The 25,499-nt window shown below is 40.4% G+C and overlaps 2 protein-coding genes across 14 annotated transcripts in view; one reads left to right on the top strand and one right to left on the bottom strand.

The window, feature by feature from the left end:
- The window catches only part of LOC139381885 (pleckstrin homology domain-containing family A member 1-like), a 36,816-nt gene extending 25,609 nt beyond the window's left edge, over positions 1-11,207 (bottom strand). For 5 of the 13 annotated variants that reach the window (XM_071125722.1, XM_071125725.1, XM_071125732.1 and 2 more), the window contains exon 1: positions 11,129-11,196. The gene's annotated coding sequence lies outside the window, so the exon portion shown is untranslated. Of the gene's footprint in view, positions 1-421; positions 468-11,128 lie in introns of all 13 variants that reach the window. The other 8 variants (XM_071125723.1, XM_071125731.1, XM_071125733.1 and 5 more) reach the window with 4 other exon arrangements.
- Positions 11,208-16,722: 5,515 nt separating this feature from the next.
- On the top strand, positions 16,723-25,319 carry LOC139381247 (scavenger receptor cysteine-rich domain-containing protein DMBT1-like). The gene is made up of 12 exons (XM_071124724.1): positions 16,723-16,783; positions 16,967-16,993; positions 17,538-17,694; positions 17,934-18,130; positions 19,815-19,913; positions 20,016-20,075; positions 23,129-23,285; positions 23,510-23,727; positions 23,844-24,019; positions 24,200-24,591; positions 24,756-25,000; positions 25,255-25,319. The coding sequence occupies exons 1-12, from the start codon at positions 16,723-16,725 to the stop codon at positions 25,317-25,319; spliced, it is 1,854 nt and encodes a 617-aa protein (XP_070980825.1).
- Positions 25,320-25,499: the final 180 nt, after the last annotated feature.

The raw sequence follows: 25,499 nt of genomic DNA, 5'->3' as shown, positions 1-25,499 counted from the left end.
AGTATGTGGGAGGATAAGGGGGACAAAAGGCCTGCTTGTTGTGCATTGTGTAAAGGGGTGACGTCAGGGCTAGCCTCCGCATCCACTGGAGTCGTTCCATAGACACACACACGCTTGACAAACACCCTGTCGGGGCTGATCCTAAACATTGGCTTTAAAGAGTGTATGAAGGTGAGGTTCAGACTAGCCTGAGATGTTTCTTGGTCAACAGTGACACACACACACACACACACACACACACACACACACACTTCCAGTAATATCCTCTTGGGGAGATTTCAATAGTGCTGCAACACGTAGGCCTATAACTCCAATTGACACTGACTGTGTCAGGCATCAGAGGGTTGGTGGAAATACAATTCATATTTTGACCATCTCTGAAACTCAGACAATACCTTTGATTATACAGTGGAACACTTACAGAAAATACAAATGCCAGTGGTGGTGTTGCATTCAGAGCCACATGCCTGTAAAGATTAGAGAGGATCTCATGTTAATTAAATACTGTTGAAGTAATATGGCTACAGGCTCATCTGCCTCACCTAAAGCCCATTCTTGTGGGAAGCTGCTTTCATCAAGCTGCCCACTCAAGAAAAACATTCATACTGTAACCAGTGCCTGCAACCTGGTTCAGGTTCAGTCAACCTACCAGGGTAGTTACAAACAACTAGCGTTGGAAACTTTCCAGTAAATTTCCAGAATTTTTCAGGAAATTTTCCATGGGAAGTGCGGGAATTTAGGGAATTTAGCTTAAATTCATCAAAAGAGTCTTATGGCATATTTTGGTTAAACTATCTCCAATTCAATGGAATTGGAACACTGCATGCACAGTGCATTCTTCAATCACATGTGCAGTGCACTCGTCCAACACATGTACAGTTGATTCTCAAGATCTTGCACACTAATGAGATGCTATTGAGCCCACATTAGTACACTGTCTGAGCCAAGGACTACATGCTTTCTGGTAAGTTTTGATTACAATACTGGGTGGGGTAAATATATTCTATATGACTCCAAAGTTTCGAAAACTGTTAAAATAATGTCTGAGTATAACAGAACTGAAATGGCAGGTGAAATTGGGATTTGTTTTATGTTTGTAGTTTTCCCATTGACTGCCTATACAGATTCCATTGACTTAGGACTCAAATTGCACTTCATATGGCTTCCACTAGATGTCAACAGTCTATAGAAATTGTTTCAGGCTTGTATTCTGAAAAATGAGCGAGTAAGACCACTCTGAATGAGTGGACACTGCAGTGTCCCAGAGGTTTATCATGTGCACGACCGAGTGCGCCTTTCTTGTTTTCCTTTTATATTGACAAACCTTTTGTCCAGTTGAAATATTATTGATTATTATGACTAAAAACAACCTGAGGATTGACTATAAACATCGTTTGACATGTTTCTACGAACTTTACTGATACTTTTCGTATTTTTTGTCTTTTTCGTCTGCCTGTTGTGACTTCCTTTAAGCCTGTGGATTACTGAACAAGACGCGTGAACAAAACGGAAGTTTTGGGATATAAAGAGGGACTTTATCGAACAAAACTAACATTTATTGAGTAAATGGGAGTCTTGTGAGAGCAACCATATGAAGATCAAAGTGATTAATTTTATCGCCATTTCTGAATTGTGTAACTCCTCTACTACTTCCCACTGTTTGTAATGATTTGTCTGCTGGACACTTCTCAGATAATCGCATGGTATGCTTTCGCCCGTAAAGCCTTTTTGAAATCTGACACCGTGGTTGGATTAACAAGAAGTTAATCTTTAAAACTGATGTATAACACTTGTATGTTTTATGAATTTTTATAATGAGTATTTCTGTTTTTGAATTTGTCCCACACCCCCTAGAGAGGTTAACAATTTCTGCTAATTCGTTAATGCTACCATGTGTTTTTTTTTTTATAAATGTTTTATTTCACCTTCTATTTAACCAGGTAGGCTAGTTGACAACAAGTTCTCATTTGCAACTGCGACCTGGCCAAGATAAAGCAAAGCAGTTCGACACATACAGAGTTACACATAGAATAAACAAACATACAATCAATAATACAGTAGGAGAATCTATATACAGCATGTGCAAATGAGGTAGGGCAATAAATAGGCCATGGTGGAAAAGTAATTACAATATAGCAATTAAACACAGGAATGATAGGATGTGCAGAGAATGAATGTGCAAGTTGAGATACTGGGATGCAAAGTAGCAAGCAAGACAGATAAATAAATAACAGTATGGGGATGACGTAGATTATTATTTTAATTTTTTAACCTTTATTTGACTAGTCAAGTCAGTTATTCTTATTTTCAATGACGGCCAAGGAACAGTGGGTTAGATATGTACCTTGTCAGCTAGGGGGTTTGAACTTGGAACCTTCTGGTTACTAGTCCAGCGCTCTAACCACAATCTGCCACCCCAGATTGGATGGGCTATTTACAGATGAGCTATGTACAGGTGCAGTGATATGCTCTCACAGCTGGTGCTTAAAGCTAGTGAGGCAGGTAAGAGTCTCCAGCTTCAGAGATTTTTGCAGTTCGTTCCAGTCATTGGCAGCAGAGAACTGGAAGGAGAGGCAGCCAAAGGAAGAATTGGCTTTGGGGGTGACCAGTGAAATATACCTGCTGGAGCGCGTGCTACGGGTGGGTGCTGCTATGGTGACCAGTGATCTGAGATAAGGCGGGGCTTTACCTAGAAGAGACTTGTAGATGACCTGGAGCTAGTGGGTTAGGCGACGAGTATGAAGCGAGGGCCAGCCAAAGAGAGCATACAGGTCGCAGTGGTGGGAAGTATATGGGGCTTTGGTGACAAAACGTATGGCACTGTGATAGACTGCATCCAATTTGTGGAGTAGAATTTGAGGCTATTTTGTAAATGACATCGCCGTAGTCAAGGATCGGTAGGATGGTCCGTTTTACGAGGGTATGTTTGGCAGCATGAGTGAAGGATGCTTTGTTGCGAAATAAGAAGCTGATTGTAGATTTAATTTTAGATTGGAGATGCTTACTGTAAGTATGGAAGGAGAGTTTACAGTCTAGCCAGACACCTAGGTATTTGTAGTTGTCCACATATTCTAAGTCAGAACCGTCCAGAGTAGTGATGCTGGACGGAAAGGCAGGTGCGGGCAGTGGTCGGTTGAAGAGCATGCATTTAGTTTTACTTGCATTTAAGAGCAGTTGGAGGCCCTGGGAGAAGAGTTGTATGGCATTGAATCTCATCTGGAGGTTAGTTAACAACGTCCAACGAAGGGCCAGATGTATACAGAATGGTGTCGTCTGCGAGGAGGTGGATCAAAGAATCACCAGCAGCGAGAGCGACATCATTGAAGTCTACAGAGAAGAGAGTCGGCCCGAGAGCTGAACCTTGTGGCACCCCCATAGAGACTGCCAGAGGTCTGGAAACAGGCCCTCCGATTTGACATACTGTCCTCTATCGGAGAAGTAGTTTGTGAAACAAGCGAGGCAATCATTTGAGAAACCAAGGCTGTTGAGTCTGCCAATAAGAATGTTGTGATTGACAGAGTCGAAAGCCTTTTAGCTTGCTTGAACCTACTTACTGAGTGTTAATTCACCCGTTTCCATATATTTAATTTTAAAACATTTATCTTACAAAGTAGTTGTTTAATCTAACTTTTCTAATCTTTACAGGAAAACGCCACGGGCACTACCTGATGTGTGGAGACATTTCACTGCAGCTAACGTAGAAGGAAAAGCTGTGTACATTTGCAAATACTGTGCCAAATCATATGTGAAGAATGCAACAAAGATGCAGAATCATCTGGCCAAGTGCATAAAGTTCCCTCAGCGCTCACAACAAGAAACATCTGACAAAAGTCCCTCTATTTATATTCTAGGTGAAAATGATGAATCAGACACCTTATCGATAGAAACAGCTCATGGTCATCGATAGCATGGTTATCGATAGCAACAGCTCAAGTTTATTTTGACTCAATGGAGGAACGTAGTCAGAAATGCTGATGAAAGTCTTGCTCGAGCTGTGTATGCAACTGGTTCACCTCTGATGCTCACAGGCAATGTGTATTGGAAGAGATTCCTGAATGTTCTTCACCCAGCATACACCCCTCCAACCAGACATGCTTAATCCACTAATTTGCTGGATACAGAGTTCAAGTGAAGGTCAAGCAAATCATATACTTCCAAGCAAGGGCTTTGGGATGGAGATGCAATATGGCAGTCGTGCCAACATGTCTCATCAGCCACCTGGTGGAAGGGACTTTGTGGATCTGAGGCTCTTTCCCGTTGCCTCCATCATCCTCTAAATCCCACCAACATCAGCCGCCTCAGAGAGCAACTGGTCCTTGTTTGGGAACACATACATCAACGCAACAGGTTGACCAATACAAGGGTTGAAAAATCGGTGGCCATCCGGGCAAATTTGAAGCTTTTTGAGCCTGATAACGAGCCATCCTCAACAAGGTTGTAAAGTGACAGTGAAGAGAGGCCTAAGAGTCTGATGTTCAAGGCAAAATACATTAAAGCCAAGATAATGGACCCTTGACAATCAACCATCGTGGGTGATGTTGGCTTTCGCCGACTGGTTACACACTACCAAGTGCACTGTTTTTCAGAAGTTGCCCTACCGGAGTTACACAGTAATGTTGTCACTGCTATTAGCTTCACAACATACATACTATGGAATGCCGTTTGGGTCTTTGCGTGTCAAAAAAGTTACAGTAGCACTGTCAAAGCTGTACAAAAAAGTCTGCAAACAAGCAAACACCGGCCATGAACGATGTGTTTACAATATCGCGTTGGTAATTAAGCATCATTTGATCGACCGCAACTTCTGGGGTAGCTAGCATCAGCTTGGTACCTAGCTAGCACCAACTGCAGTCATTTTCATTATTCTTAGCAATGTTTTAGGAATCCTTGTGAATAAGTATTAGCTAGGTTGCCACTTGTCGTTCGCCTAATGAAACTGAACTTCAGTACATAAATAAATAGCCAGCTACTTAATCTTGTTGCCCAAAGCTAATGTTGCAAGCAGTCAGATAGCTTCATCTGTCTAGTTAACACGTTGCGGTCAAGCCTATATTTTTTTAAACTAGCCACAATAAGGATTGGGCACAAAGTGGAATTTGTGGTTTGCCTTCAAAATAAAAGTGTCTTTGACAGTGATGCAAATGAATACAAATACTAGAATTATGCCATACTTTTATTTTGAAGGCTAACCATAAAGTCTACTATTGGGGCTAATCCTTATTGCGGCTAGCTTCACATAAGAACTGTCTTATAAATTGGGGTTATTTTAGATGATGACACCTAGCTATATAGTTAGCTAGCTAACTATAGCTACTGAAACAGATTGTTGTTTCGCTATGTTTTTGGGGAAGAACATTGTTTGCATCCATGAGCTAGCTAGCTTTTTTTTTTAAATGACCAGCACTATAGGTGTGTCAGAACTTTACCAGCATCAAAGCATACGTATCAATGAATCGTTGTGACATGAAATACGAGTGTGTAATCAGTGTGTAATTAGCAAGTTAAAAAAACGGCATTCCATAGAAATCCTGGTTGAGAATGAAAAGACTGAACAAATGAACAACGAAACAGAACCGCAAGTAAGTAAAAGAAATCGGTTTTGATGATGTCTTACTGGTAATGGGTAATCAGTTAAGAACAAATTCTTATTTACAATGACGGCCTATGTGGGTTATGAATGCCGTATGCCAAATAAGTCTGGCTGCACAAACGATTGGCAAACGTACTGAAAATTTAAAAAATCATGTGACTAAATTAAATAAAAATAAGAAACCACACTATGAAACAAAGATAAATGACAAAGAATGATAGAAAAAAGCTTTAGAGGACCTTCAATAAAATGTTGGGAAAAAAGGAAAATTCAACAACATTATTCATTGAATCAGATGACTCATTCATCACAAAACCGACTTATATTGCCAACTACTTAATAATAATTTTTCATTGGCAAGATTAGCACACTTAGGCATGACATGCCAGCAACAAACAATGACACTACAGATCCAAGTATATTTGAACAAATTATGAAAGACAAGAACTGTAATTTTGACTTCCATAACGTGAGTGTGGAAGAGGATCTTTTTGTTGTCTATCAACAATGACAAGCTACTGGGTTTTGACAACTTGGAAGGAAAATTACTGCGGATAATAGCAGACGATATCGTCACTCCTATTTGCCACATGTTCAATTTAAGCCTACTAGAAACTGTGTGCCCTCAGGCCTGGAGGGAAGCAAAAATCATTCCGCTACCTAAGAATAGTGGGTGGAGCGGCAGGTAACCGACTAGTAACCGAAAGGTTGCAAGATCGAATCTGACAAGGTAAAAATCTGACAAGGTAAAAATCTGACTTTCTGCCCCAGAACAAGGCAGTTAACCCTAGGCCATCACTGAAAATAAGAATTTGTTCTTAACTGACTTGCCTAGTTAAATAAAAGTTTAAAAAATGTAAAAAATGTGATACAAGAAGAAATTAGGAAAATTGCAAATGGCTCAGAACAAGGCAGCACGACTGGCCCTTGGATGTACACAGAGAGCAAACATCAACATGTCAATCTCGCCTGGCTCAAAGTAGAGGAGAGATTGACTTCATCACTACTTGTATTTGTGAGAAGTATTGACATGTTGAAAGCACCGAGCTGTCTGTTTAAACAACTAGCACACAGCTCAGACACCCATGCATAACCCACAAGACATGACACCAGAAGTCTCCTCACAGTCCACAAGTCCAGCACAGACAATGGGAGGCGCACAGTACTACAGAGCCATGACTACATCAAACTGTATTCCACATCAGGTAACTGATGCAAGCAGTAGAATCAGATTTTAAAAAACAAAAATACACCTTATGGAACAGCGGGGACTGTGAAGCAACACCAACATAGGCACAGAGACATGCATACACACATGATAACATACGCACTATACAATCACGTGCACATGGATTTTGTATTGTAGATATGTAATAGAGGAGTAGGGGCCTGAGGGCACACACACAGTGTGTTGTGAAATCTGTTATGAATGTTTAAAAATTATATAACTGCCTTAATTTTGCCGGACTCCAGAAAGAGTAGCTGCTGTCTTGGCAGCAGCTAATGTGGATCCATAAATACAAATGACAAGCAACAGCCTCTGTTTTGTGCAGAAAAACTGGGGTTTTCGATGTGTGAGGGAATAGAGCACTCAAAAACTGAGATGGAAGAGGGCAAGCTATAGACTGCAGAGCCACCATGTTAGAAAGGTCAAACAAGAAGGTCAGAGGGGGGAGTGAACCCGAACCATAGACTCTGGGCTTAGTCCTAACTCGAACATCAGCATCCACACTCATTCTTCGTATGTGAGAGAACGCTTTGTCCACCATTGGTAACCAAGTGGCCGGGCAATAAAATAGCACCAAAGTAGAGGGGAAGGAAGGGAGGGAGAAAGTAAAAAAGATCATGGGGGACGTGAGAGACAGGAGAATTATGGAAACAGTAAAAAAGTGATGTTGGGGTGAGGGCTTGTGGAACAATGGCTACCTACTGTGTCATTCATTGTGAGTAATATCCAAACTCAAAATATATATATATAATTGCCTCTCCCCTTCACCATAAGTTTCCACCTAACTGCATTAATTTCTGGTATGCTTCTTTCAGATCATAGCGAAGTCAGTCACAAATTAAATGAGCCATGGGCTCGGCTCCTGCTGCAGATCAAATATATTTTATAAAGCCCTTTTTACATTTGCAGTTGTCACAAAGTGCTTTACAGACACCCAGACTAAAATTCCAAATAGCAAGCTATGCAGAGGCAGAAGAAAAGGTAGGAAGGTCACAGGGATGCCAAGGGAGAGGCATTTGTAATAATGACAAAAACAACAATACTGAATGAACACTTATTTTAACTTAATATAATACATAAACAAAAATCTATTTAGCCTCAAATGAATAATGAAACATTTTCAATTTGGTTTAAGACGTTTAAGAACATGAGAACATATGAAAGCTGGTGGTTCCTTTTAACAGGAGACTTCAATATTCCAAGGTAAGAGGTTTTAGGTTGTAGTTAATATAGTATTTATAGGACTTTCTCTCTATACCATTTGTATTTCATATACCTTTGACTATTGGATGTTCTTCTAGGCAATTTAGTATTGCCAGTGTTAACAGTATAGCTTCCGTCCCTCTCCTCGCCCCTACCTGGCATCGAACCAGGAACAAATCGACAACAGCCACCCTCGAAGCAGCGTTACCCATCACTCCACAAAAGCCGCGGCCCTTGCAGACCATGGGGAACAACCAATCCAAGTCTCAGAGCGAGTGACGTTTGAAACGCTATTAGCTTGCACCCCGCTAATTAGCTAGCCATTTCACATCGGTTACGCCAGCCTAATCTCGGGAGTTGATAGGCTTGAAGTCATAAACAGCTCAATGCTTGAAGCACAGCGACGAGCTGCAGGCAAAACGCACTAAATTGATGTTTGAATGAATGCTTACGAGCCTGCTGGTGCCTACCATCGCTCAGTCAGACTGCTCTATCAAATCAGACTTAATTATAACATAATAACACAGAAATACGAGCCTTAGGTCATTAATATGGTAGAATCCGGAAACTATCATCTCGAAAACAAGACGTTTATCCTTTCAGTGAAATACGGAACCGTTCCGTATTTTATCTAACGGGTGGCATCCATAAGTCTAAATATTCCTGTTACATTGCACAACCTTCAATGTTATGCCATAATTACATAAAATTCTGGCAAATTAGGCGGCCCAAACTGTTGCATAACGACTGACTCTGCGTGCAATGAATGCAAGAGAAGTGACACAATTTCACATGGTTAATATTGCCTGCTAACCTGGATTTCTTTTAGCAAAATATGCAGGTTTAAAAATATATACTTCTGTGTATTGATTTTAAGAAAGGCATTGATGTTTATGATTAGGTACACATTGGAGCAAGACAGTCCTTTTTCGCGAATACGCACCGCATCAATTATATGCAACGCAGGACACGCTAGATAAACTAGTAATATCATCAACCATGTGTAGTTAACTAGTGATTATGATTGATTGAATGTTTTTTATAAGATGAGTTTAATGCTAGCTAGCAACTTACCTTGGCTTCTTACTGCATTCACGTAACAGGCAGTCTCCTCGTGGAGTGCAATGTAATCAGGTGGTTAGAGCGTTGGACTAGTTAACTGTAAGGTTGCAACATTGAATCCCCGAGCTGACAAGGTAAAAATCTGTCATTCTGCCCCTGGACATGGCAGTTAACCCACCGTTCCTAGGCCGTCATTGAAAATAAGAATGTGTTAACGGACTTGCCTAGTTAAATAAAGGATAAATAAAGGTGTCCAAAAACACTGATTTACGATTGTTATGAAAACTTGAAATCGGCCCTAATTAATCGGCCATTCCGATTAATCGGTCGACCTCTAATCACGACCAAGTCAATCGCCGCAGTCCACCCACCAAACATTGTTAAAACTATAGCTGGATGGTCTCAAAATACACTACAACAGCAATGCATTGCGATAACGCATATGAATATGAATTGCTGAGCGCTAATGTGACAAGACAGAGGTGCATGTGTGGTGTTTTGGCAATTAGCTTTTGTAATATCTGTGGCTTGCTCACTCCACTGTGTTAATTCAATTTACAGGTAAATTCTGTTTGCAGGCGAGGGACCTTGTAATATCTCACAAAAGGCCTGGGCTTGAACAACGCACTAAAACACACTCGAGGCAAGAGTGGCACAGAACCCTCTTCTCTCTTGGTCCTAAAAGATTGTCCTGTAAATTGGATGATGTGGTCCATCATATAGGCAGTATTTGATGCAAGAAAATACTGTATGAATCATTAGTAGGTTACATCACATGCCTAACAGGTTGGTTAGTGTTAACAAAAATATTGCCTTTGTTATTTTATAGCGAAAACAGCTAAAGTTCTCTATACAATTCTGCTGTCATGCAAGGCAACAAAACAAGTGTAATAGGATATCTGAAAGCGCCCCTAGCAAAGCTTGAGATAAACCCAGTGTAGAGTGTCTATTCAACACTGATTAACCACAATAATAGTCTGACCTAGCAGCAACCAGAAGCATACCCGAACGAATGACAGAACTTGTGAAAAACCTCGAGAGGTTGCACAAAACCACACCATAACACAACAGTGACAGGTTGTGTATTCACCACTATTTTTGACCCTGGTATTATGACCATGGTTTACTACACTTCCTGACCAAATCGCTGCTCACTATGAACTGGAGATGCAGCTGTCGAGTAACGAGATCAAACAGATTTGAGTAAAGAGGCACATTTCATAGTTGGCAGTAGACCCTATGGAATATAACGTTTGTAACCGAGGTATTTTTCTGACTGTAAAACAGAGGGAGAGTACATCCCAATTGGCACCCAATGCCCTATAGGCTAGTAGTGCAAAGTAGTGAATGAATCTGGTCGAGCACGTGAGGCAAACTTTGGACCTGAATGACTTTAATTAATGTTTTTTATATATAACAAGTGTAAACGTCATCAAGAGAGCTAATTTAGTACAACCGTCTTGGCTAGTAAGGTAGATAGCTAATTAACCCCATCATAACTTAAAATATAGCAACTGTGTAAAGTAACTAGCTAACGTTAACTAGGAGGCCCATACTAAATACAAATGACTGGGCTGCAGTAACGTTAGTTTGGCTGAACAAACGTTATAACGAATTGCAGATTGTGGCTTTTAATTACGTTATGAAATAGCTAACGTTAGAAGGCTAGCGCTAACTTGACAGCTAAAAACAACACTTCACATGTAGTTAGTAGCTATCAGTTCTAGCTAGCGAACGCGTTAACTACAACCAGCCAAGTTAGTCGGGATATAGCTAGCTAACGTTAACTTGTTAAGCAAATAGTACAGCGGCATGACGTTCTCAGTAGTTAGTTATTATTAACCTGGCTCAGAATGAGCTCTGACATCTAGATAACGTTAGCTGGTAAGCATAACATTAGCCAACAACGCATGGCACGTTCAAAACGCACTTCAAATGCTAGCCAGTTCACGTCGAAGCCTTTACTATAGCTTGGTAACTAGCTAGCTACCAATACGTCAATCTCAAATAAACTCTACATTGGTATTTGGCGGCTTGCAACTTACACAAGTTGTCTTCACGCAGGAGTGCTTGATTCAGCCTAGCCCATTCCCTCGTCCTGTGCTGGGGCAAACAGACTGCCGTTAGCGTGGGCTAACTATGTCAAATAATGCGTTTATGCCCCATCTAGCGTCCAAAAGAAGAACAGCGTTTTTTTATGCAAAGCCAAAGACTTGATATATTGGTCAAAGAAAGCTCCATCACCGTTGCCCGCTATTACGCTCATGGCTCCTTTGAGAAACTTGCCGGATCTTATTGCGATCACATCAACTAGACACAAACGTTAGTAGCCTACTCTCATATCATGTCGTATACAACACAGGTATAGCACACATTGGCCTATCATATGCAGCAGCTAGGCCCAGTATTCTCAAATTAATGATCAAACATACCTGCAACAATTTAACAATCTAACAAATATTATTTCAACAATTATTCTATTTGGCATATCTAATGTAAATAGCAGTAAGCAAATACAAAGATAAATGTATCCCACTGCTGTGCTTTTCAGTTGACCCTAGGCCAATGCATAGGGTAATACTACAATTTACCAGGATAATGCAGTTTAGTCAGACTCGATGTACTGTACAGTGTCTTCAGAAAGTATTCAAACCACTGTTTCCACATTTTGTTGTGTTACAAAGCAGAATTAAAATGGATGTAATTGTCAATGATCTACAGAAAATACTCTGTAATGTCAAAGTGTAAGAAAAATTCTAACGTTTGTAAAAAATAAATGAAAAAATGATTGAAACATAAAACACCAGCATTTCTTGATTAGAGTCAATACATGTTAGAATCACCTTTGGCAGTGATTACCGCTGTGAGTCTCCTGGATTGTGCAACATTTATCCATTATTATTTTCAAGAATCTTCAAGCTCTGTCAAATGGTTGTTGGTCATTGCTAGACAACCATTTTTAGTTGATGCCATTCATCCTTATTAGACACCTGAGTCAACATGGCTGCACAAACAAGATGTTCTCATCTATAGTGGAAACATTGTACAGCTGCAGTAGCAGGATGATTTCCAGACATATCTAGTAGAAAGCATAATGCCATTGCACAACACTCCTAAACCCCTCATTCTAACAACACACCATACGTGTTGTTCTGATGTGTATAATGAGAAGCATCCAGAAGCTGCACTTGATGCATTTATGAAATTGTTTCTTCCAGTTATTGATAAGCATGCACCTACTACAAACATTTTTAAATCACACTTAGTACAAAACTCCAAACTGGTCACACTTTTAACCAGTGGTGTAAAGTACTAAAGAAAAATACTTTAAAGTACTACTTAAGTAGTTTTTTTTTAGGTATCTGTACTTTACTTTACTATTTATATTTTTGGCTATTTTTACTTCACTACATTCCTAAATAAACTTCTTACACAATAATGTACACTTTCCATACATTTTCCCTGACACCCAAAAGTACTTTTCAATGCTTAGTAGCACTCACTCACTTATCAAGAAAACATCCCTGGTCACCCCTACTGCCTCTGATCTGCAGGACTGCATGTTGTAGTGTGCCCCTGGCTATCCGTAAAAAAAAAATGTTTTTATTAAAAACGTTGTGATCTTATTATTATCAATTTTAAATGGATACTTTTACTTTTGATACTTTAGTATGTTTCAAATCAAATACTTTTAGACTTTTACTCAAGTAATATTTTTCTTGGTGACTTTCACTTCTACTTGAGTCATTTTCTCTTAATGGATCTTTACTTTTACTCAAGTATGACAATTGTGTACTTTTTCCACCACTGCTTTTAACGCACCCAGTCTTTCATTAATTTGGATTCATTTGGATTGTAAACATCTCTCACAACACAACAATTTATTTAAAATAGGTTTATTGTGAAATATAATGAGAACATTGGTTTAATCACCAAAAGACAACATAATTATATATTTTAAATTGAGTTGTTTTAACTACCAGTTAATCCAATAGCAAACAATGCAAGATACGTGTTTTAAATCGCCCTTAAAAGTGCTGAAGCAGTATTGTAAATGACAGTAGATTACACAATTTTCACATTAGGCTATACACTTACATTAGCCAACAAAATTGACAGAAAATCTATCATTTCCATAATATCTATCCAATTTATAATCAAAGGTGTGATCAATGAAGACATCATCTACAATCATTCATACAAATAGAAACTGTATTTTTCAGATATAATTGCAACATATGTGTACTGTCTGTAATCAAATATAATACATTAATTGAAACAAATGACATTAATGAAAATTAAACATAACGCATAAGCACGCATTCATTTGCATCAAGCCTGTCTCGAGCATTTGGCCATAAATTCTCATTCACATCACAGTGAATGTCCTCATTGTTCATGCACGCGGGAAATACCATTTGGCATGGCGAATCCAAGCTTGACACTGGTCTGCGTTGATGTCATCGCATGCCTTATCCATGGCCAGAGGGAGGGTGACACTCAATAGGGTTGAGGAAAGGAGACTATGGGTGCAGGTATATGGTCACAAATCAGGGATGGGCCCAAAACCATGCCTGACCCACCTCTGCATGGTGGAACCTGAAACTTTCCCACACAATGATATTGGTGACCCCTTCACCTTGACAGGCCTGCTCAATTTAATCGAGAAACACAATGTGTGCAGCGTTTTAGGATCCAAGTAATGGCATTGGTCCTACCACACCATCTTCAGAGATAGCTGTGCACATGGAGATGTTTCCCCCGCGTTGACCAGGCACTTGGACGGTCACCTGTTGGCAGATGAGGTTCTGCCCACGGCTCCAAGTTTTGGCCAGTTTGAAGCCTGCTTCATCAACAAAGACATACTTGTGATGGTTCACTGCAGCATCAAGCACCATCACCCTCTAAAAATATAATTTGGTTAGTTATTTTTACAGTACAGTTCCAATATGATATTGTGAAGTAGCATGTGCATAAAATAGTAACAGTAATACAGTATATAGTGCTGTACCTGAACATACTCAGCCCGCAGTTGTTTCACCCGGTCATTGTTTGTCTCAAAAGGCACCAGGTAAATGTGTTGCATAGATACCTGGTGCCTCTTCAAAAAGCGAGTGATTGTTGGTAGGCTGATGGATGCCACATTGGCAAAGGTGTCATCATTCTCCTCAATGGCCTGCTTAATTTCGGACAGCCGTATGTCATTCCTGACCCTCACCATTTCCACCACTGTCCACTCCTACTGGTCAGTCAGCACACAGCCATGGCCACCACCATGGGGTCTTCTGTCAATTCTGAGGGTATAACAGAGTGTACAGTCAATAGATTTACATGCATTACAATATGTGATGTACTGTAAATGTAATGGTAAAGCACAGTGCACATCCTGCAGACTTACCCCATACATAACATTATTTTGGCGAAATGTCTCTCATGATCGAATTGACACCACAATCTTTTCAGATTGTCATTATTTGAACTAATCTGGCATCCTCTGCAATGGTAAGGCCTCTGTTTACCACACTGTCATGATTATGGCCCGGACTTCATGAGACACAACAGTTCCTTGCTGTCTGCCTCCCTCTCTCCGATGTCCACCTCTTTGAGGGGGCCCACTCCCACCTTTATCACCTCTTTGATGGGGCCCATGCTTGGATTAAGTGATGGTCAAATGTATTTTTGAACAAATGAGGAGTGAATCATATGAAAAGTATTGTGAGTGTTGCATTGTGAAAGGCAATTACTTTATTTGAAAGGTATTTCTAGATGAAACACTCATTATGTTTGGTGAAAAAGCTACTGTGTGATTTTGTGTGTTGTACTTGGTCAATTGTAAAAATGTAAAATAAATGTTAAAAAAATACTAATAATACAAAAAAGCCTTTTTGATGATCTGTTTGGAGTTTTGTACTAAGAGTTGTGACATTTTGTGAAGTTAGTGTGGGTGACGTGGGGAAATTATTGTTGTCCATCGGTAATGAGAAACCACCTAGTATTGACAACGTAGATGGAAAGCTACTGAGGATGGTAGCAGACTATATTACCACTCCTATTTGTCATATCTTTAATCTGTTTGTCCTCAGACCTGGAGGGAAGCCAAAGTTGTTCCGCTACGCAATAATGGCAAAGCACCCTTTACTGGTTCTAACAGCTGACCAATCAGCTTGCTCCCAACTCTTAGCAAACTTTAGGGAAAAAAATGGTGTTTGACCAGATACAATGCTATTTCTCTGTAAACAAATTAACAACAGACTTCCAGCATGCTTATAGAGAAGGGCTCTCAACATGTACTGCACTGACACAAATGACTGATGATTGGTTGAAAGAAATTGATAATAAGAAGATTGTGAGTGCAGCCTTTGATATTATTGACCATAACCTGTTGTTAAAAATACATGTGTGTTATGGATTTTCAACCTCTGCCATATCATGGATTCAGAGCTATCTATCTAATATCTAATAATTTACTTTATTGGAAGCTTCTCTAATGTTAAACGTGTAAAGTGTGATTGTACGGTACACTTAGCCCTCTACTCTTTTCTGTTTTTACCAATGACCTGCCACTGGCATTAAACAAGGTCTGTCTGTCTACACTGTATATATGCTGATGAATCAACCCTATACGTGTCAGTTTTAGAATGGGTGGCCAGTAATAAACTGGATCTGAACATCTCTAAAAGTAAGAGCATTGTATTTGGTACAAATCATTCCCCTAATTCTAGAATCTGGTAATGAATGGCGTGACTGTTGAGCAAGTTGAGGAGACTAAATTACTTGGTATTACCTTAGATTGTAAACTGTCATGGTCAAACATATTGATTCAATGGTTGTAAATATGGGGAGAGGTCTGCCCAATAAAGAGATGCTCTACTTTTTATTTTTACATTTAATCATATTAGGGATTAAAACCAGCATACTGTAGACCCTCGATGCACACACAAGGTGAGGGAGCCCTGACAAATTTATGGACCCAGCTAAACACTCACCAATAGTTTCTTGAATGTTATGAGCCTACCAAATCATGCATGCTTATTTATCTGGTATTTTAATATTAACAGTTGCACACCACTAAGGAAAACACAGTAAAGCATTTATGATCACTACCTGCTTTGCTCAGGTCTCGCTTAGAACCATTTCTTATACTGTACCTTTCAGACTACTATGCTGTTCATGACTGCGTGCGTGCCTGTAGTAGTTCAGTAAACACGTGGAAGGGTCATAGTGAAACAGACCAACAACCCAACACTGATGAATAATCTGTTTGTCCATGGGAATGATCCTGACTCTATCAGCCTGTTCTAAGTAATGGTGCGTCACCTTATCATAAAAATGAATTATTTCATATGCGCTATATATCTTAAACAAACCCCATAAAACAATTCACCCCCCCCCCCCCCCTCTCTGTAGCTCAAATTAACACTTGTTGTGTTTGTGGACAGTCATTTTAATGTGTTCACCGTGTGAACCGGCTACTTTATGACCACAAGCCCAGGTGGGTCATTTCTCACACACATTGAGTATTAAGGGATTTCTCGCATTCAGGATTTTATGGGCACTATAAGGATGTTTAAAGGCCTGCCTTTAGGTATATAAACTCTCCTGTTTTGGGACTGTGTCATCGTCAAGGGGAAGGTGAAACATGGAGATTGCTACCACTCTTCTTGTTCTTTGCTCTGTGATAGTCTCACATGGAGCTCAAGGTAATGTATTCACTTATACTGCACTGTATATATGTTTTGTTGGTATCGATCTCTCATTGTACGTGTTGTTTGTTCGTAACAATGGCTTCCATTTGTGTATGATTATAGGGTTGTTGTAACACCTCTGGTGTCTCTCTCTTATGCAAAGGTTCATATTCAATTACTCTTACTTTCTCATTGCAGGTCAGTGGGAGACATGGACCACAGCAGGTAAGTTCTGTTGATGAGCTGATTTCTTACCCCAAATAACATATAGTCCTGTCTTTTTGCTTTGTACCAATTTCTAGAAATGACTTAATGAGATGAAGAAAAACTGCACTCTTCAGGGTCAATACAAATGTCAGATGTATTGTGCAATGACCATACGTTTGCAAAGGTTTCATTATTTTCACTAATCTGACACCTTCCCGCACTTTAGCATGTATGTTAGGTGTGCAGTGCAGTAGTAACAGTATTACTACATGGAACCTAATGACATTTGTGTTTACAGAACCTTGGAGAACAGCTGACCCATCAGGTATTCCAAACTCTGAATTTTGCTACTATTTCTGAGCTGTGTTTATGTTGCTCTGTTTATCAACCATTTTGATTAACTAACCCATGTTTGTTTATTCCTCTTGTTCGTTCAAATACTTCACTGTATCAACATTCCAATTAATCAACATTGTTTTTTATTGTGTCAGTCGACACTGCCAGTCAGTCTCTGTTCTACTTCTCATTCTTAACGTTGTCACTTTTTGGTTGTTTCGCTCAGGCACCAGTGCCCCATGTGGTGGCTACCTGACTGCATCAAAGGGCCAATTCAACAGCCCCAACTACCCCAGCAACTACCCCAACAATGCCTACTGTACATGGAACATTCAGACCCCACCGGGCAGCCAAATCGTTCAGCTGGAATTCCCCTATGTCAAGTAAGTAGGTTTTGGTTCATGTTTATTCTTAAACTTGGATATGTTAGAAAACCCTCAAAATCCATAATTTGGTCTTTCAAATGATCACCTATCTAAAAAATGATTTGATAAGTGAAAGCAGGTCCAGGACACTAATCAGGTCAGATCAGTCACCAGAGGTAATAAGTGCTACATTACCAGCGTATAGTAGGCAGCCACCGCCATTGTACTTCATTCATCTTTCCGGTCTCCGACCACAGTCTTGAGGGTGACTTCAACTGTAGGTATGATTCCATCTCCGTGTACGATGGCTATTCCACCTACAACCGACTCCTGGGAAAGCTGTGTGGAGGACAAAGCTCAACCTTTTACTCCACCGGAAGTTCAATTACTGTGCAATTCACAAGTGACAGCTCCTCAACGTACAAGGGGTTTCAAGCAGAGTATCGTGTCGTAGGTAAGGAATTGAGATTAAGTAAATATATGTAAAGAGACATTAACGGCCTACAGTGCATTCTGAAAGCATTCAGACTCCTTCCCCTTCTCCACATTTTGTTACGTTACAGACTTATTCTGAAATTGATTAACTACAAAATGTTCCTCATCAATCTACACACAATACCCCATAATGACAAAGTGAAACTGTTTTTTAGAAATCCTTGCAAAGGTATTATAAATAAAAAACATAAATATATTATTTACTTAAGTATTCAGACCCTTTGCTATGAGACTCGAAATTGAGCTCAGGTGCCTCCTGTTTCCATTGATCTACCTTGAGATGTTTCTATAACTTGATTGGAGTCCACCTGTGGTCAATTCAATTGATTGGACATGATTTGGAAAGGCACACACCTGTCTATATAAGGTCCCACAGTTGACAGTGCATGTCAGAGCAAAAACCAAGCCATGAGGTCGAAGGAATTGTCCGTAGTGCTCCGAGACAGGATTGTGTCGTGTCACAGATCTGGGGAAGAGTACCAAAAAATGTCTGCAGCAGAAGGACCCCAAGAACACAGTGGCCTCCATCATTCTTAAATGGAACAAGTTTGGAACCACCAAGACTCTTCCTAGAGCTGGCCGCACGGCTAAACTGAGCAATCGGGGGAGAAGGGCCTTGGTCAGGGAGGTGACCAAGAACTCTGATGGTCATTCTGACAGAGCTCCAGAGTTCCTCTGTGGAGATGGGAGAACCTTCCAGAAGGACAACCATCTCTGCCGAACTCCACCAATCAGGCCTTTATGGTAGAGTGGCCTGAATGCCAAGCATCACTTCTGGAGGAAACCTGGCACCATCCTTACGGTATATCATGGTGGTGGCAGCATCATGCTGTTGGATGTTTTTCAGCAGCAGGGATTGGTAGGCTAGTCAGGATGAAGGGAAAGATGAATGCACAAAAGTACAGAGATATTCTTGATGACAACCTGCTCCAGAGTGCTCAGAACCTTAGACTGGGGCTAAAGTTCACCTTCCAACAGGACAATGATCCTAAGCACACAGCCAAGCCTACTCAGGAGTGGCTATGGGACAAGTCTCCGAATGTCATTGAGTGGTCCAGCCAGAGCCCGGACTTGAACCCGAACGATCATCTCTGGAGAGACCTGAAAATAGTTGTGCGCTGACACTCCCCATCCAACCTGATAGAGCTAGAGAGGATCTGCAGAGAAGAATGGAATAAACTCCCCAAATACAGGTGTGCCAAGCTTGAAGTGTTATACCCAAGAAGACTCGAGGCTGTAATCGCTGTGCTTCAACAAAGGACTGAGTAAAGGGTCTGAATACTTAGGGAAATTATTTCTGTTTTATTTTGAATACATTTGCAAAAATGTCTAAACCTGTTTTTGCTTTGTCATTATGGGGTATTGTATGTAGATCGATGAGGGAAAAACTAACAATTTAATACATTTTAGAATAAGGCTGTAACTTAACTAAATGTGGAAAAAGTTAAGGGGTCTGAATACTTTCCGAATGGACTGTAGGTATTATTTTCCTCCCTGTACTCAAACATTACGCAAACATTTTAACTAAACGAATAATGATACATGCATACAAATGTGCTGTTCATTTTAGCAGCTTGTTGGCTTGGTATCATTGCTGAATTATGATCAGTGAACCATGATTCATCTGTTTGTTTTTCTTGTAGATGGAGGTTCTTGTAGACACAACTGTGGCTATCAGGTTGGCAACTGCTCCTGCTCATATTCCTGTGAATACAGGGGCAACTGTTGCCAGGACTATCAACGTAAGAGCAGGGAGTTAGGATCAAGTTTAGAATATTGTAACAGTATGTGTTCCTCCTCCGTTAAAATGTTCCCTTCTGTGCCATTTTATCTACTTTGTATAGAGATCTGCTATGACACAACCACAGAACCCAGCACCACAGATGCAGGACCAACAACCGGAGGTATTTCATCAGCTGTGTTAGAATTTTACTTTACAGCTAGTGTATTTAAAAAAAAATCACAAAAATAATTTGTACAATTTCAAAGCTTTTTGGAGAGCATGATGAAGATGTAACATAAAGTAACATAACATATATTATTATTTGACCCTGCTGGTCATCTTTGAACATTTGAACATCTTGGCCAAGTTATGTTATAATCTCCACCCAGCACAACCAGAAAAGGACTGGCCACCCGCCATAGCCTGGTTCCTCTCTAGGTTTCTTCCTAGGTTATGGCCTTTCTAGGGAGTTTTTCCTAGCCACCATGCTTCTACACTTACATTGCTTGCTGTTTGGGGTTTTAGGCTGGGTTTCTGTACATCACTTTGTGACATCAGCTGATGTAAGAAGGACTAAATAAATACATTGGATTGATTGATAACAAAGAAATCATGAATAATAAAATCTGCTGTTCATGTATAAATAAAAAGTGAACAGGATTTACAGTAACTTTGAGTAATGTGCTGTCTGTTCATCACAACAGATTATTCCTGTGAGTACAACTGTGGCTACAGTGGCATGGTCTGCTCCTGCACCTCATCATGTCAAAACCATGGCAACTGTTGTCATGACTATCATGGTATGATATAGACATTTATGTTAAAGGCTATGTTTCTGTTATTACTAGCAGTGTGCCTGTGCTCTTTGATAAATACTAATGGCCATCCCCGTGGTATCATCTCTCCTTCACAGATTATTGCCAGGGTACAACAGAAACACCTACAGGTATTTTGTCCTCAAATTTTAAACCTGTAAAACCTTCAGTTTTGCCAGCATATAGATTGGTGACCTGAACATGTTGTACATGTTTTAAAGCTTTGGTCTCAGAAGTAATGTTACAGCAACTGAGAGTTAGTTTGAAAATTGCCTTCTCTCCTACAGCTCAGCCTTCCTGTAGGTACAACTGTGGTTATAATCTTGGAAGCTGTTCCTGCTCCAGCTCCTGTCAATACTATGGCAACTGTTGCTATGACTACAATGGTACGTGTCCAACACAATAGATAATATTTAATTGAGTGCATGGAACTCCTTTACATCTTATGTTGCGCAAGTGAACAGAAAACCTGGTTTCAAAAAAGACACACACACTACATGTTCATTTAAAAAAATGTATGTCAATTGTACTCTTTTGTCTGTAATGTATTTTTCTTAATGTATCGGTCACCAGGAAGACTAGCTGTAGCCATTGGCGTCGGCTAATGGGGATCCTAATAAATCAAATAATATGTGCACTTTAGCAAACATTTTTATCCAAAGCAACTTAGTCATGCGTCCATAAATTTTACGTATGGGTGGTCCTGGGAAGCAAACAAACAACCCTAGCAATTCAAGCACCATGCTATAGCAACTGAGACATACAGGAGCAGATAGATCAGATGGGTTCAGGTATTGTCTGAGAAAGAGCACACTACAAAATGTGGATGAAGTCAAGACAAGAACACAAATATCTACCAACAAGACTTGTGTTGCTCTTCAATTCTAAAATAAGTATGCAAAGTCTCAGGTAATCAGAAAATAATTGTAAAAATTATATTGTAACACTGTGTGCTCATCCTCCGTTAAAATGTTCCCTTCTGTGCCATTTTATCTACCTTGTATAGAGATCTGCTATGGCACAACCACAGACTCCCTCACCACAGCTGCAGATCCAGCTCCTGCAACAACCGGAGGTATTTCTTCAGCTGTGTTAGCATTGTACTTTACAACTAGTGTAGTTCAACAAAATTAACATATTTTGGTCAAATATTTTTTTGGGGGGGGTCTATGTCCACAGCCACAGGTATTTATCTTCATCTAGTTTGCTGATCTGTGTAAAAAAAAAAATCTGACAATATTAATAACATGAAAACAATCATCAAATGCTGTTCATGAACTTTGGTCACAAATGAGGTCTGTCCAATACACTAGGTTGGGGTTCCTGTAGATACAGCTGTGGTTCTTATGCCGGTGGTTGCTCCTGCACCTCATCCTGTCGATACTATGGCAATTGCTGTCATGACTACAATGGTATGATGTTAAAGAGCTGTTTGTGATTGTTAGTATTTGGGAAGGCTCACATTGTCTATGCTAATGTCCATCCCTATCTTTCCTTCTCACAGATTATTGCCAGAGCACAACATACGAAACTGGTACAACCTCAGGTATTTCTCTCCCAATACTTACACCCAAATTTGAAAACCCTCAGCTTCGGCATCATCTAGTTTGGTGACCTGTGTAGAAAATGTTGTGCTGTTAATGTTCTAAAGATTTTGTCAAAGAAGTGGTGTTATTGTAAAGTGGTGTTATTATTGCCTCCTGCAGAGGCTTCCTGTAGGTACAACTGTGGTTTCAATCTTGGAAGGTGTTCCTGCTCCAGCTCCTGTCAATACTATGGCAACTGTTGCTATGACTACAACAGTACGTGTCCAATACAGTAGATCAGATGGGTCCAGGTATTATCCGTGAAAGAGCACACTGTAAAGATGGCAAATATGTGGAGAAATTCTGGATAAAAATACAAATCCCTGTTGCCAAGACTTGGGTTGCCCTTCCACTCTAAGTAGACCTATGCAAAATATGTCCCAGCTAATCTGAAAATAATATTGAGTCATACATTCAGTTAAAATGCAGTTGAAGTTTAGCTTTAAAAAAAATCTTCAACAATGAATACCAGACACACTCCCTAAATGACTGTATGAGCTTTAAGCACAATTGCATTTACCCAGTTTGGTTTGGATATTGTTAATTCTTATTTTTTTCCTTCACATAGCGTACTGCCCCACCACCCCACCAGAATCAACAGGTATTAACATTTCCCACATCATCCATTTAAAAAGGGATTTGATCTAATAAGCTGTATAATGACAGAACAATACAAGTAGACATCAATGTGTTGCACAAACGTAACTAACTGAACCTTTCTTGATGACAAATGTGATTTCCTGAAGATTATCTACAGGAAATCACATTTGGTGTCACAAGATGTCTAACTCTTGAATTCCAAATGGATTTTGAGTTTAATTTCTCTTCCCCAGTCTCAGGGACTCACCCCACCTGTGGAGGAAACCTGCATGGGTCTGGGTCCATCTCAAGTCCATACTATCCAGAATATTACCATGACAACGCCTACTGTGTCTGGCATCTATCGGCCCCCTCTGGCCAAAGGATCTTTATGTCATTTACTGACCTGGAGTGAGTTAAGATTCCTCTTCAGAAATGGTTCCCTTGATTACCCTGGTTTGTTGCATCTTAATGTAAAATATTTTAAAATGCTTCACCTTGACACTTCCCTTTGATCAACTATCTGATGGATTTCTATCATTCTGAATGTGCATGAAGACAGATCTTGAAATGGACCGTCCGTATTGACTATGAGTTCACATTTAGACATATTCTATAACTGTTTGTTGGTTCAGGTTGGAGAACTGCTGCTCTTGTGATTACATCTCTGTGTACGATGGATCGTCTGTGCAATCTCAAATGCTAGGCACAATCTGTGACTTCAACAACGACACCTCTTTGGCTGCCTACCACTCCACCTCTAACTACATGACAGTTCTCTTTCGCTCTGACCAATCAGTGGTCAGCAGGGGCTTCAGGGCCATGTTCAGCAGCTCCCTCGCATCAAACCAAGGTAGTCTGATTGATAATCTGGTGAAGTTAATCAAACACTAAACATGTATTTATTCTGACATTGATATTATAGCTCCGGAGCCTCGGGTTGGTTTTATTTATGTTGTGGTGTTTCAGGTCGAGTGGACTGCTCCTCAGACAACATGAACATAGTGATCCAGAGATCCTACCTGCTCTCAATGGGCTACGATGGTAACAATCTGTACCTGAACGACCAGCATTGTAGACCTCAGGTCAACAGCTACCAGGTGGTGTTCAGCTTCCCAATCAATACCTGTGGGACCCAGCGAAAGGTAAATGAATTCACCAAACGCAAATTGATTACCAGATTACGTAATGGTATATAAAAAGCTACATAGAGATCTAGCTAGTGTGCTGCAAACACTGGATATAGTCACATCAACTATCATTCACATTTTCCAATCATTTTCTGTTTCTTGTCCAATAACTTTTTTATCTCACACTCTAAACAGTTTGAGAAAGGGAGAGTCGAGTACATCAACGCCGTCCGTGCCTACCGGTCCGACTCAGGCGAGATTACGCGGCAGTCTCATTTTCTGCTGCACGTGGAGTGTCGCATGGAGCAGGACACCATGGTCCAGGTTATGTACAAGACCAACGATGAGGGTAACGGTACCATAACAGGCACAGGCAGATTCAACAGCACCATGGCCTTCTTTACAAACAGCAACTTCTACAGTGAGATAACCCAGACTCCATACAAGATTACCCTCAACCAGAACATGTACGTCCAAGTCCGCCTGAGGAGGTCAGACAGCAGTCTACATCTGTTCCTGGACACCTGTGTGGCCTCTCCCTCACCTCATGACTTTCAAACCAGATCATACGACCTGGTGCGCAACGGGTAAGAAACAGGCACTGCTGATCTGACCTGCAGAAATTGTAGGGCCAAGAGATATTGCTGAGAAGGAAAATCTGTGTTTATACATTTTTTAAGGGGTGCTTATTCTTCAAGGACACTCAAAGGCTATTGATTAAAAACAACATTTGTTTCTGATGCACCCACAGATGTAGGAGGGACCCCACCTACTTCTCCTACACCTCTGGTACCAGTAGCTACGCCCGCTTCACCTTCCAGGCTTTCAAGTTCCTGCGAGCCGATGAGTCAGTGTACCTGCAGTGTAAAGTCACCATCTGCCAAGCTTCTGACTACAACTCCCGCTGCCGCCGAGGCTGCCGCACCCGCAAGGCCAGGGACCTGGGATCCTCCCAGGGGAGCCACACCCTGATCCTGGGCCCCATCCAGCTCAAAGGTCAACTCTTAGTAGGGCTATGATGTTATGATTTCTCTAGACAGATGTGGGACACCCTAACCTGTTCGCAAATTTGTATGGCTAATTTGCTGCTAATGTTTGCATTGGGCTGTTGAAAACACTCAAACAATTAGGAGCAGTGGAGCACTCTGTAATACTGTTCTGAATATGTTCCGGTAAGTATATTATCACTCTGGTTTAGACTGTGCAGACACAAATGTATGCAAAAACAGGTCTTTCTTTTCCCTCCCCAGATCTGGAGAAGCCAGATGAGAAAGTGGCTGAGAAGGAGGAGATCCAGGCTAAGGTGGAACCTTAAGACTAAGCTGACCAGCCTCAACTAACTACTCTAATCATTAATACTATAATTCTGATTAATTTCACCTGAGGCAATGAAGTAGCCAATATTCACTGCTAATGTACACTATAATCTTGTATCTCTTTCCTACTTTGGCTAAATGATTAAAAGCATTCAACAGACAATTATTGGTGTCTGAAC

Source organism: Oncorhynchus clarkii, chromosome 23, assembly GCF_045791955.1.
Source record: "Oncorhynchus clarkii lewisi isolate Uvic-CL-2024 chromosome 23, UVic_Ocla_1.0, whole genome shotgun sequence".
Taxonomy (NCBI): domain Eukaryota; kingdom Metazoa; phylum Chordata; class Actinopteri; order Salmoniformes; family Salmonidae; genus Oncorhynchus; species Oncorhynchus clarkii.
Note: the sequence above shows the minus strand (reverse complement) of the source record. Positions and strands in the feature narration are given on the sequence as shown.

Bases quoted from the DNA above. Each gene is read 5' to 3' on its own strand.
- LOC139381247 (XM_071124724.1), top strand. From the start codon at position 16,723: ATGGAGATTGCTACCACTCTTCTTGTTCTTTGCTCTGTGATAGTCTCA. The intron at 23,286-23,509 runs GTGAGTTAAGAT...TTGTTGGTTCAG, and splicing joins ATGTCATTTACTGACCTGGA to GTTGGAGAACTGCTGCTCTT. The intron at 25,001-25,254 runs GTCAACTCTTAG...TTCCCTCCCCAG, and splicing joins GGGCCCCATCCAGCTCAAAG to ATCTGGAGAAGCCAGATGAG.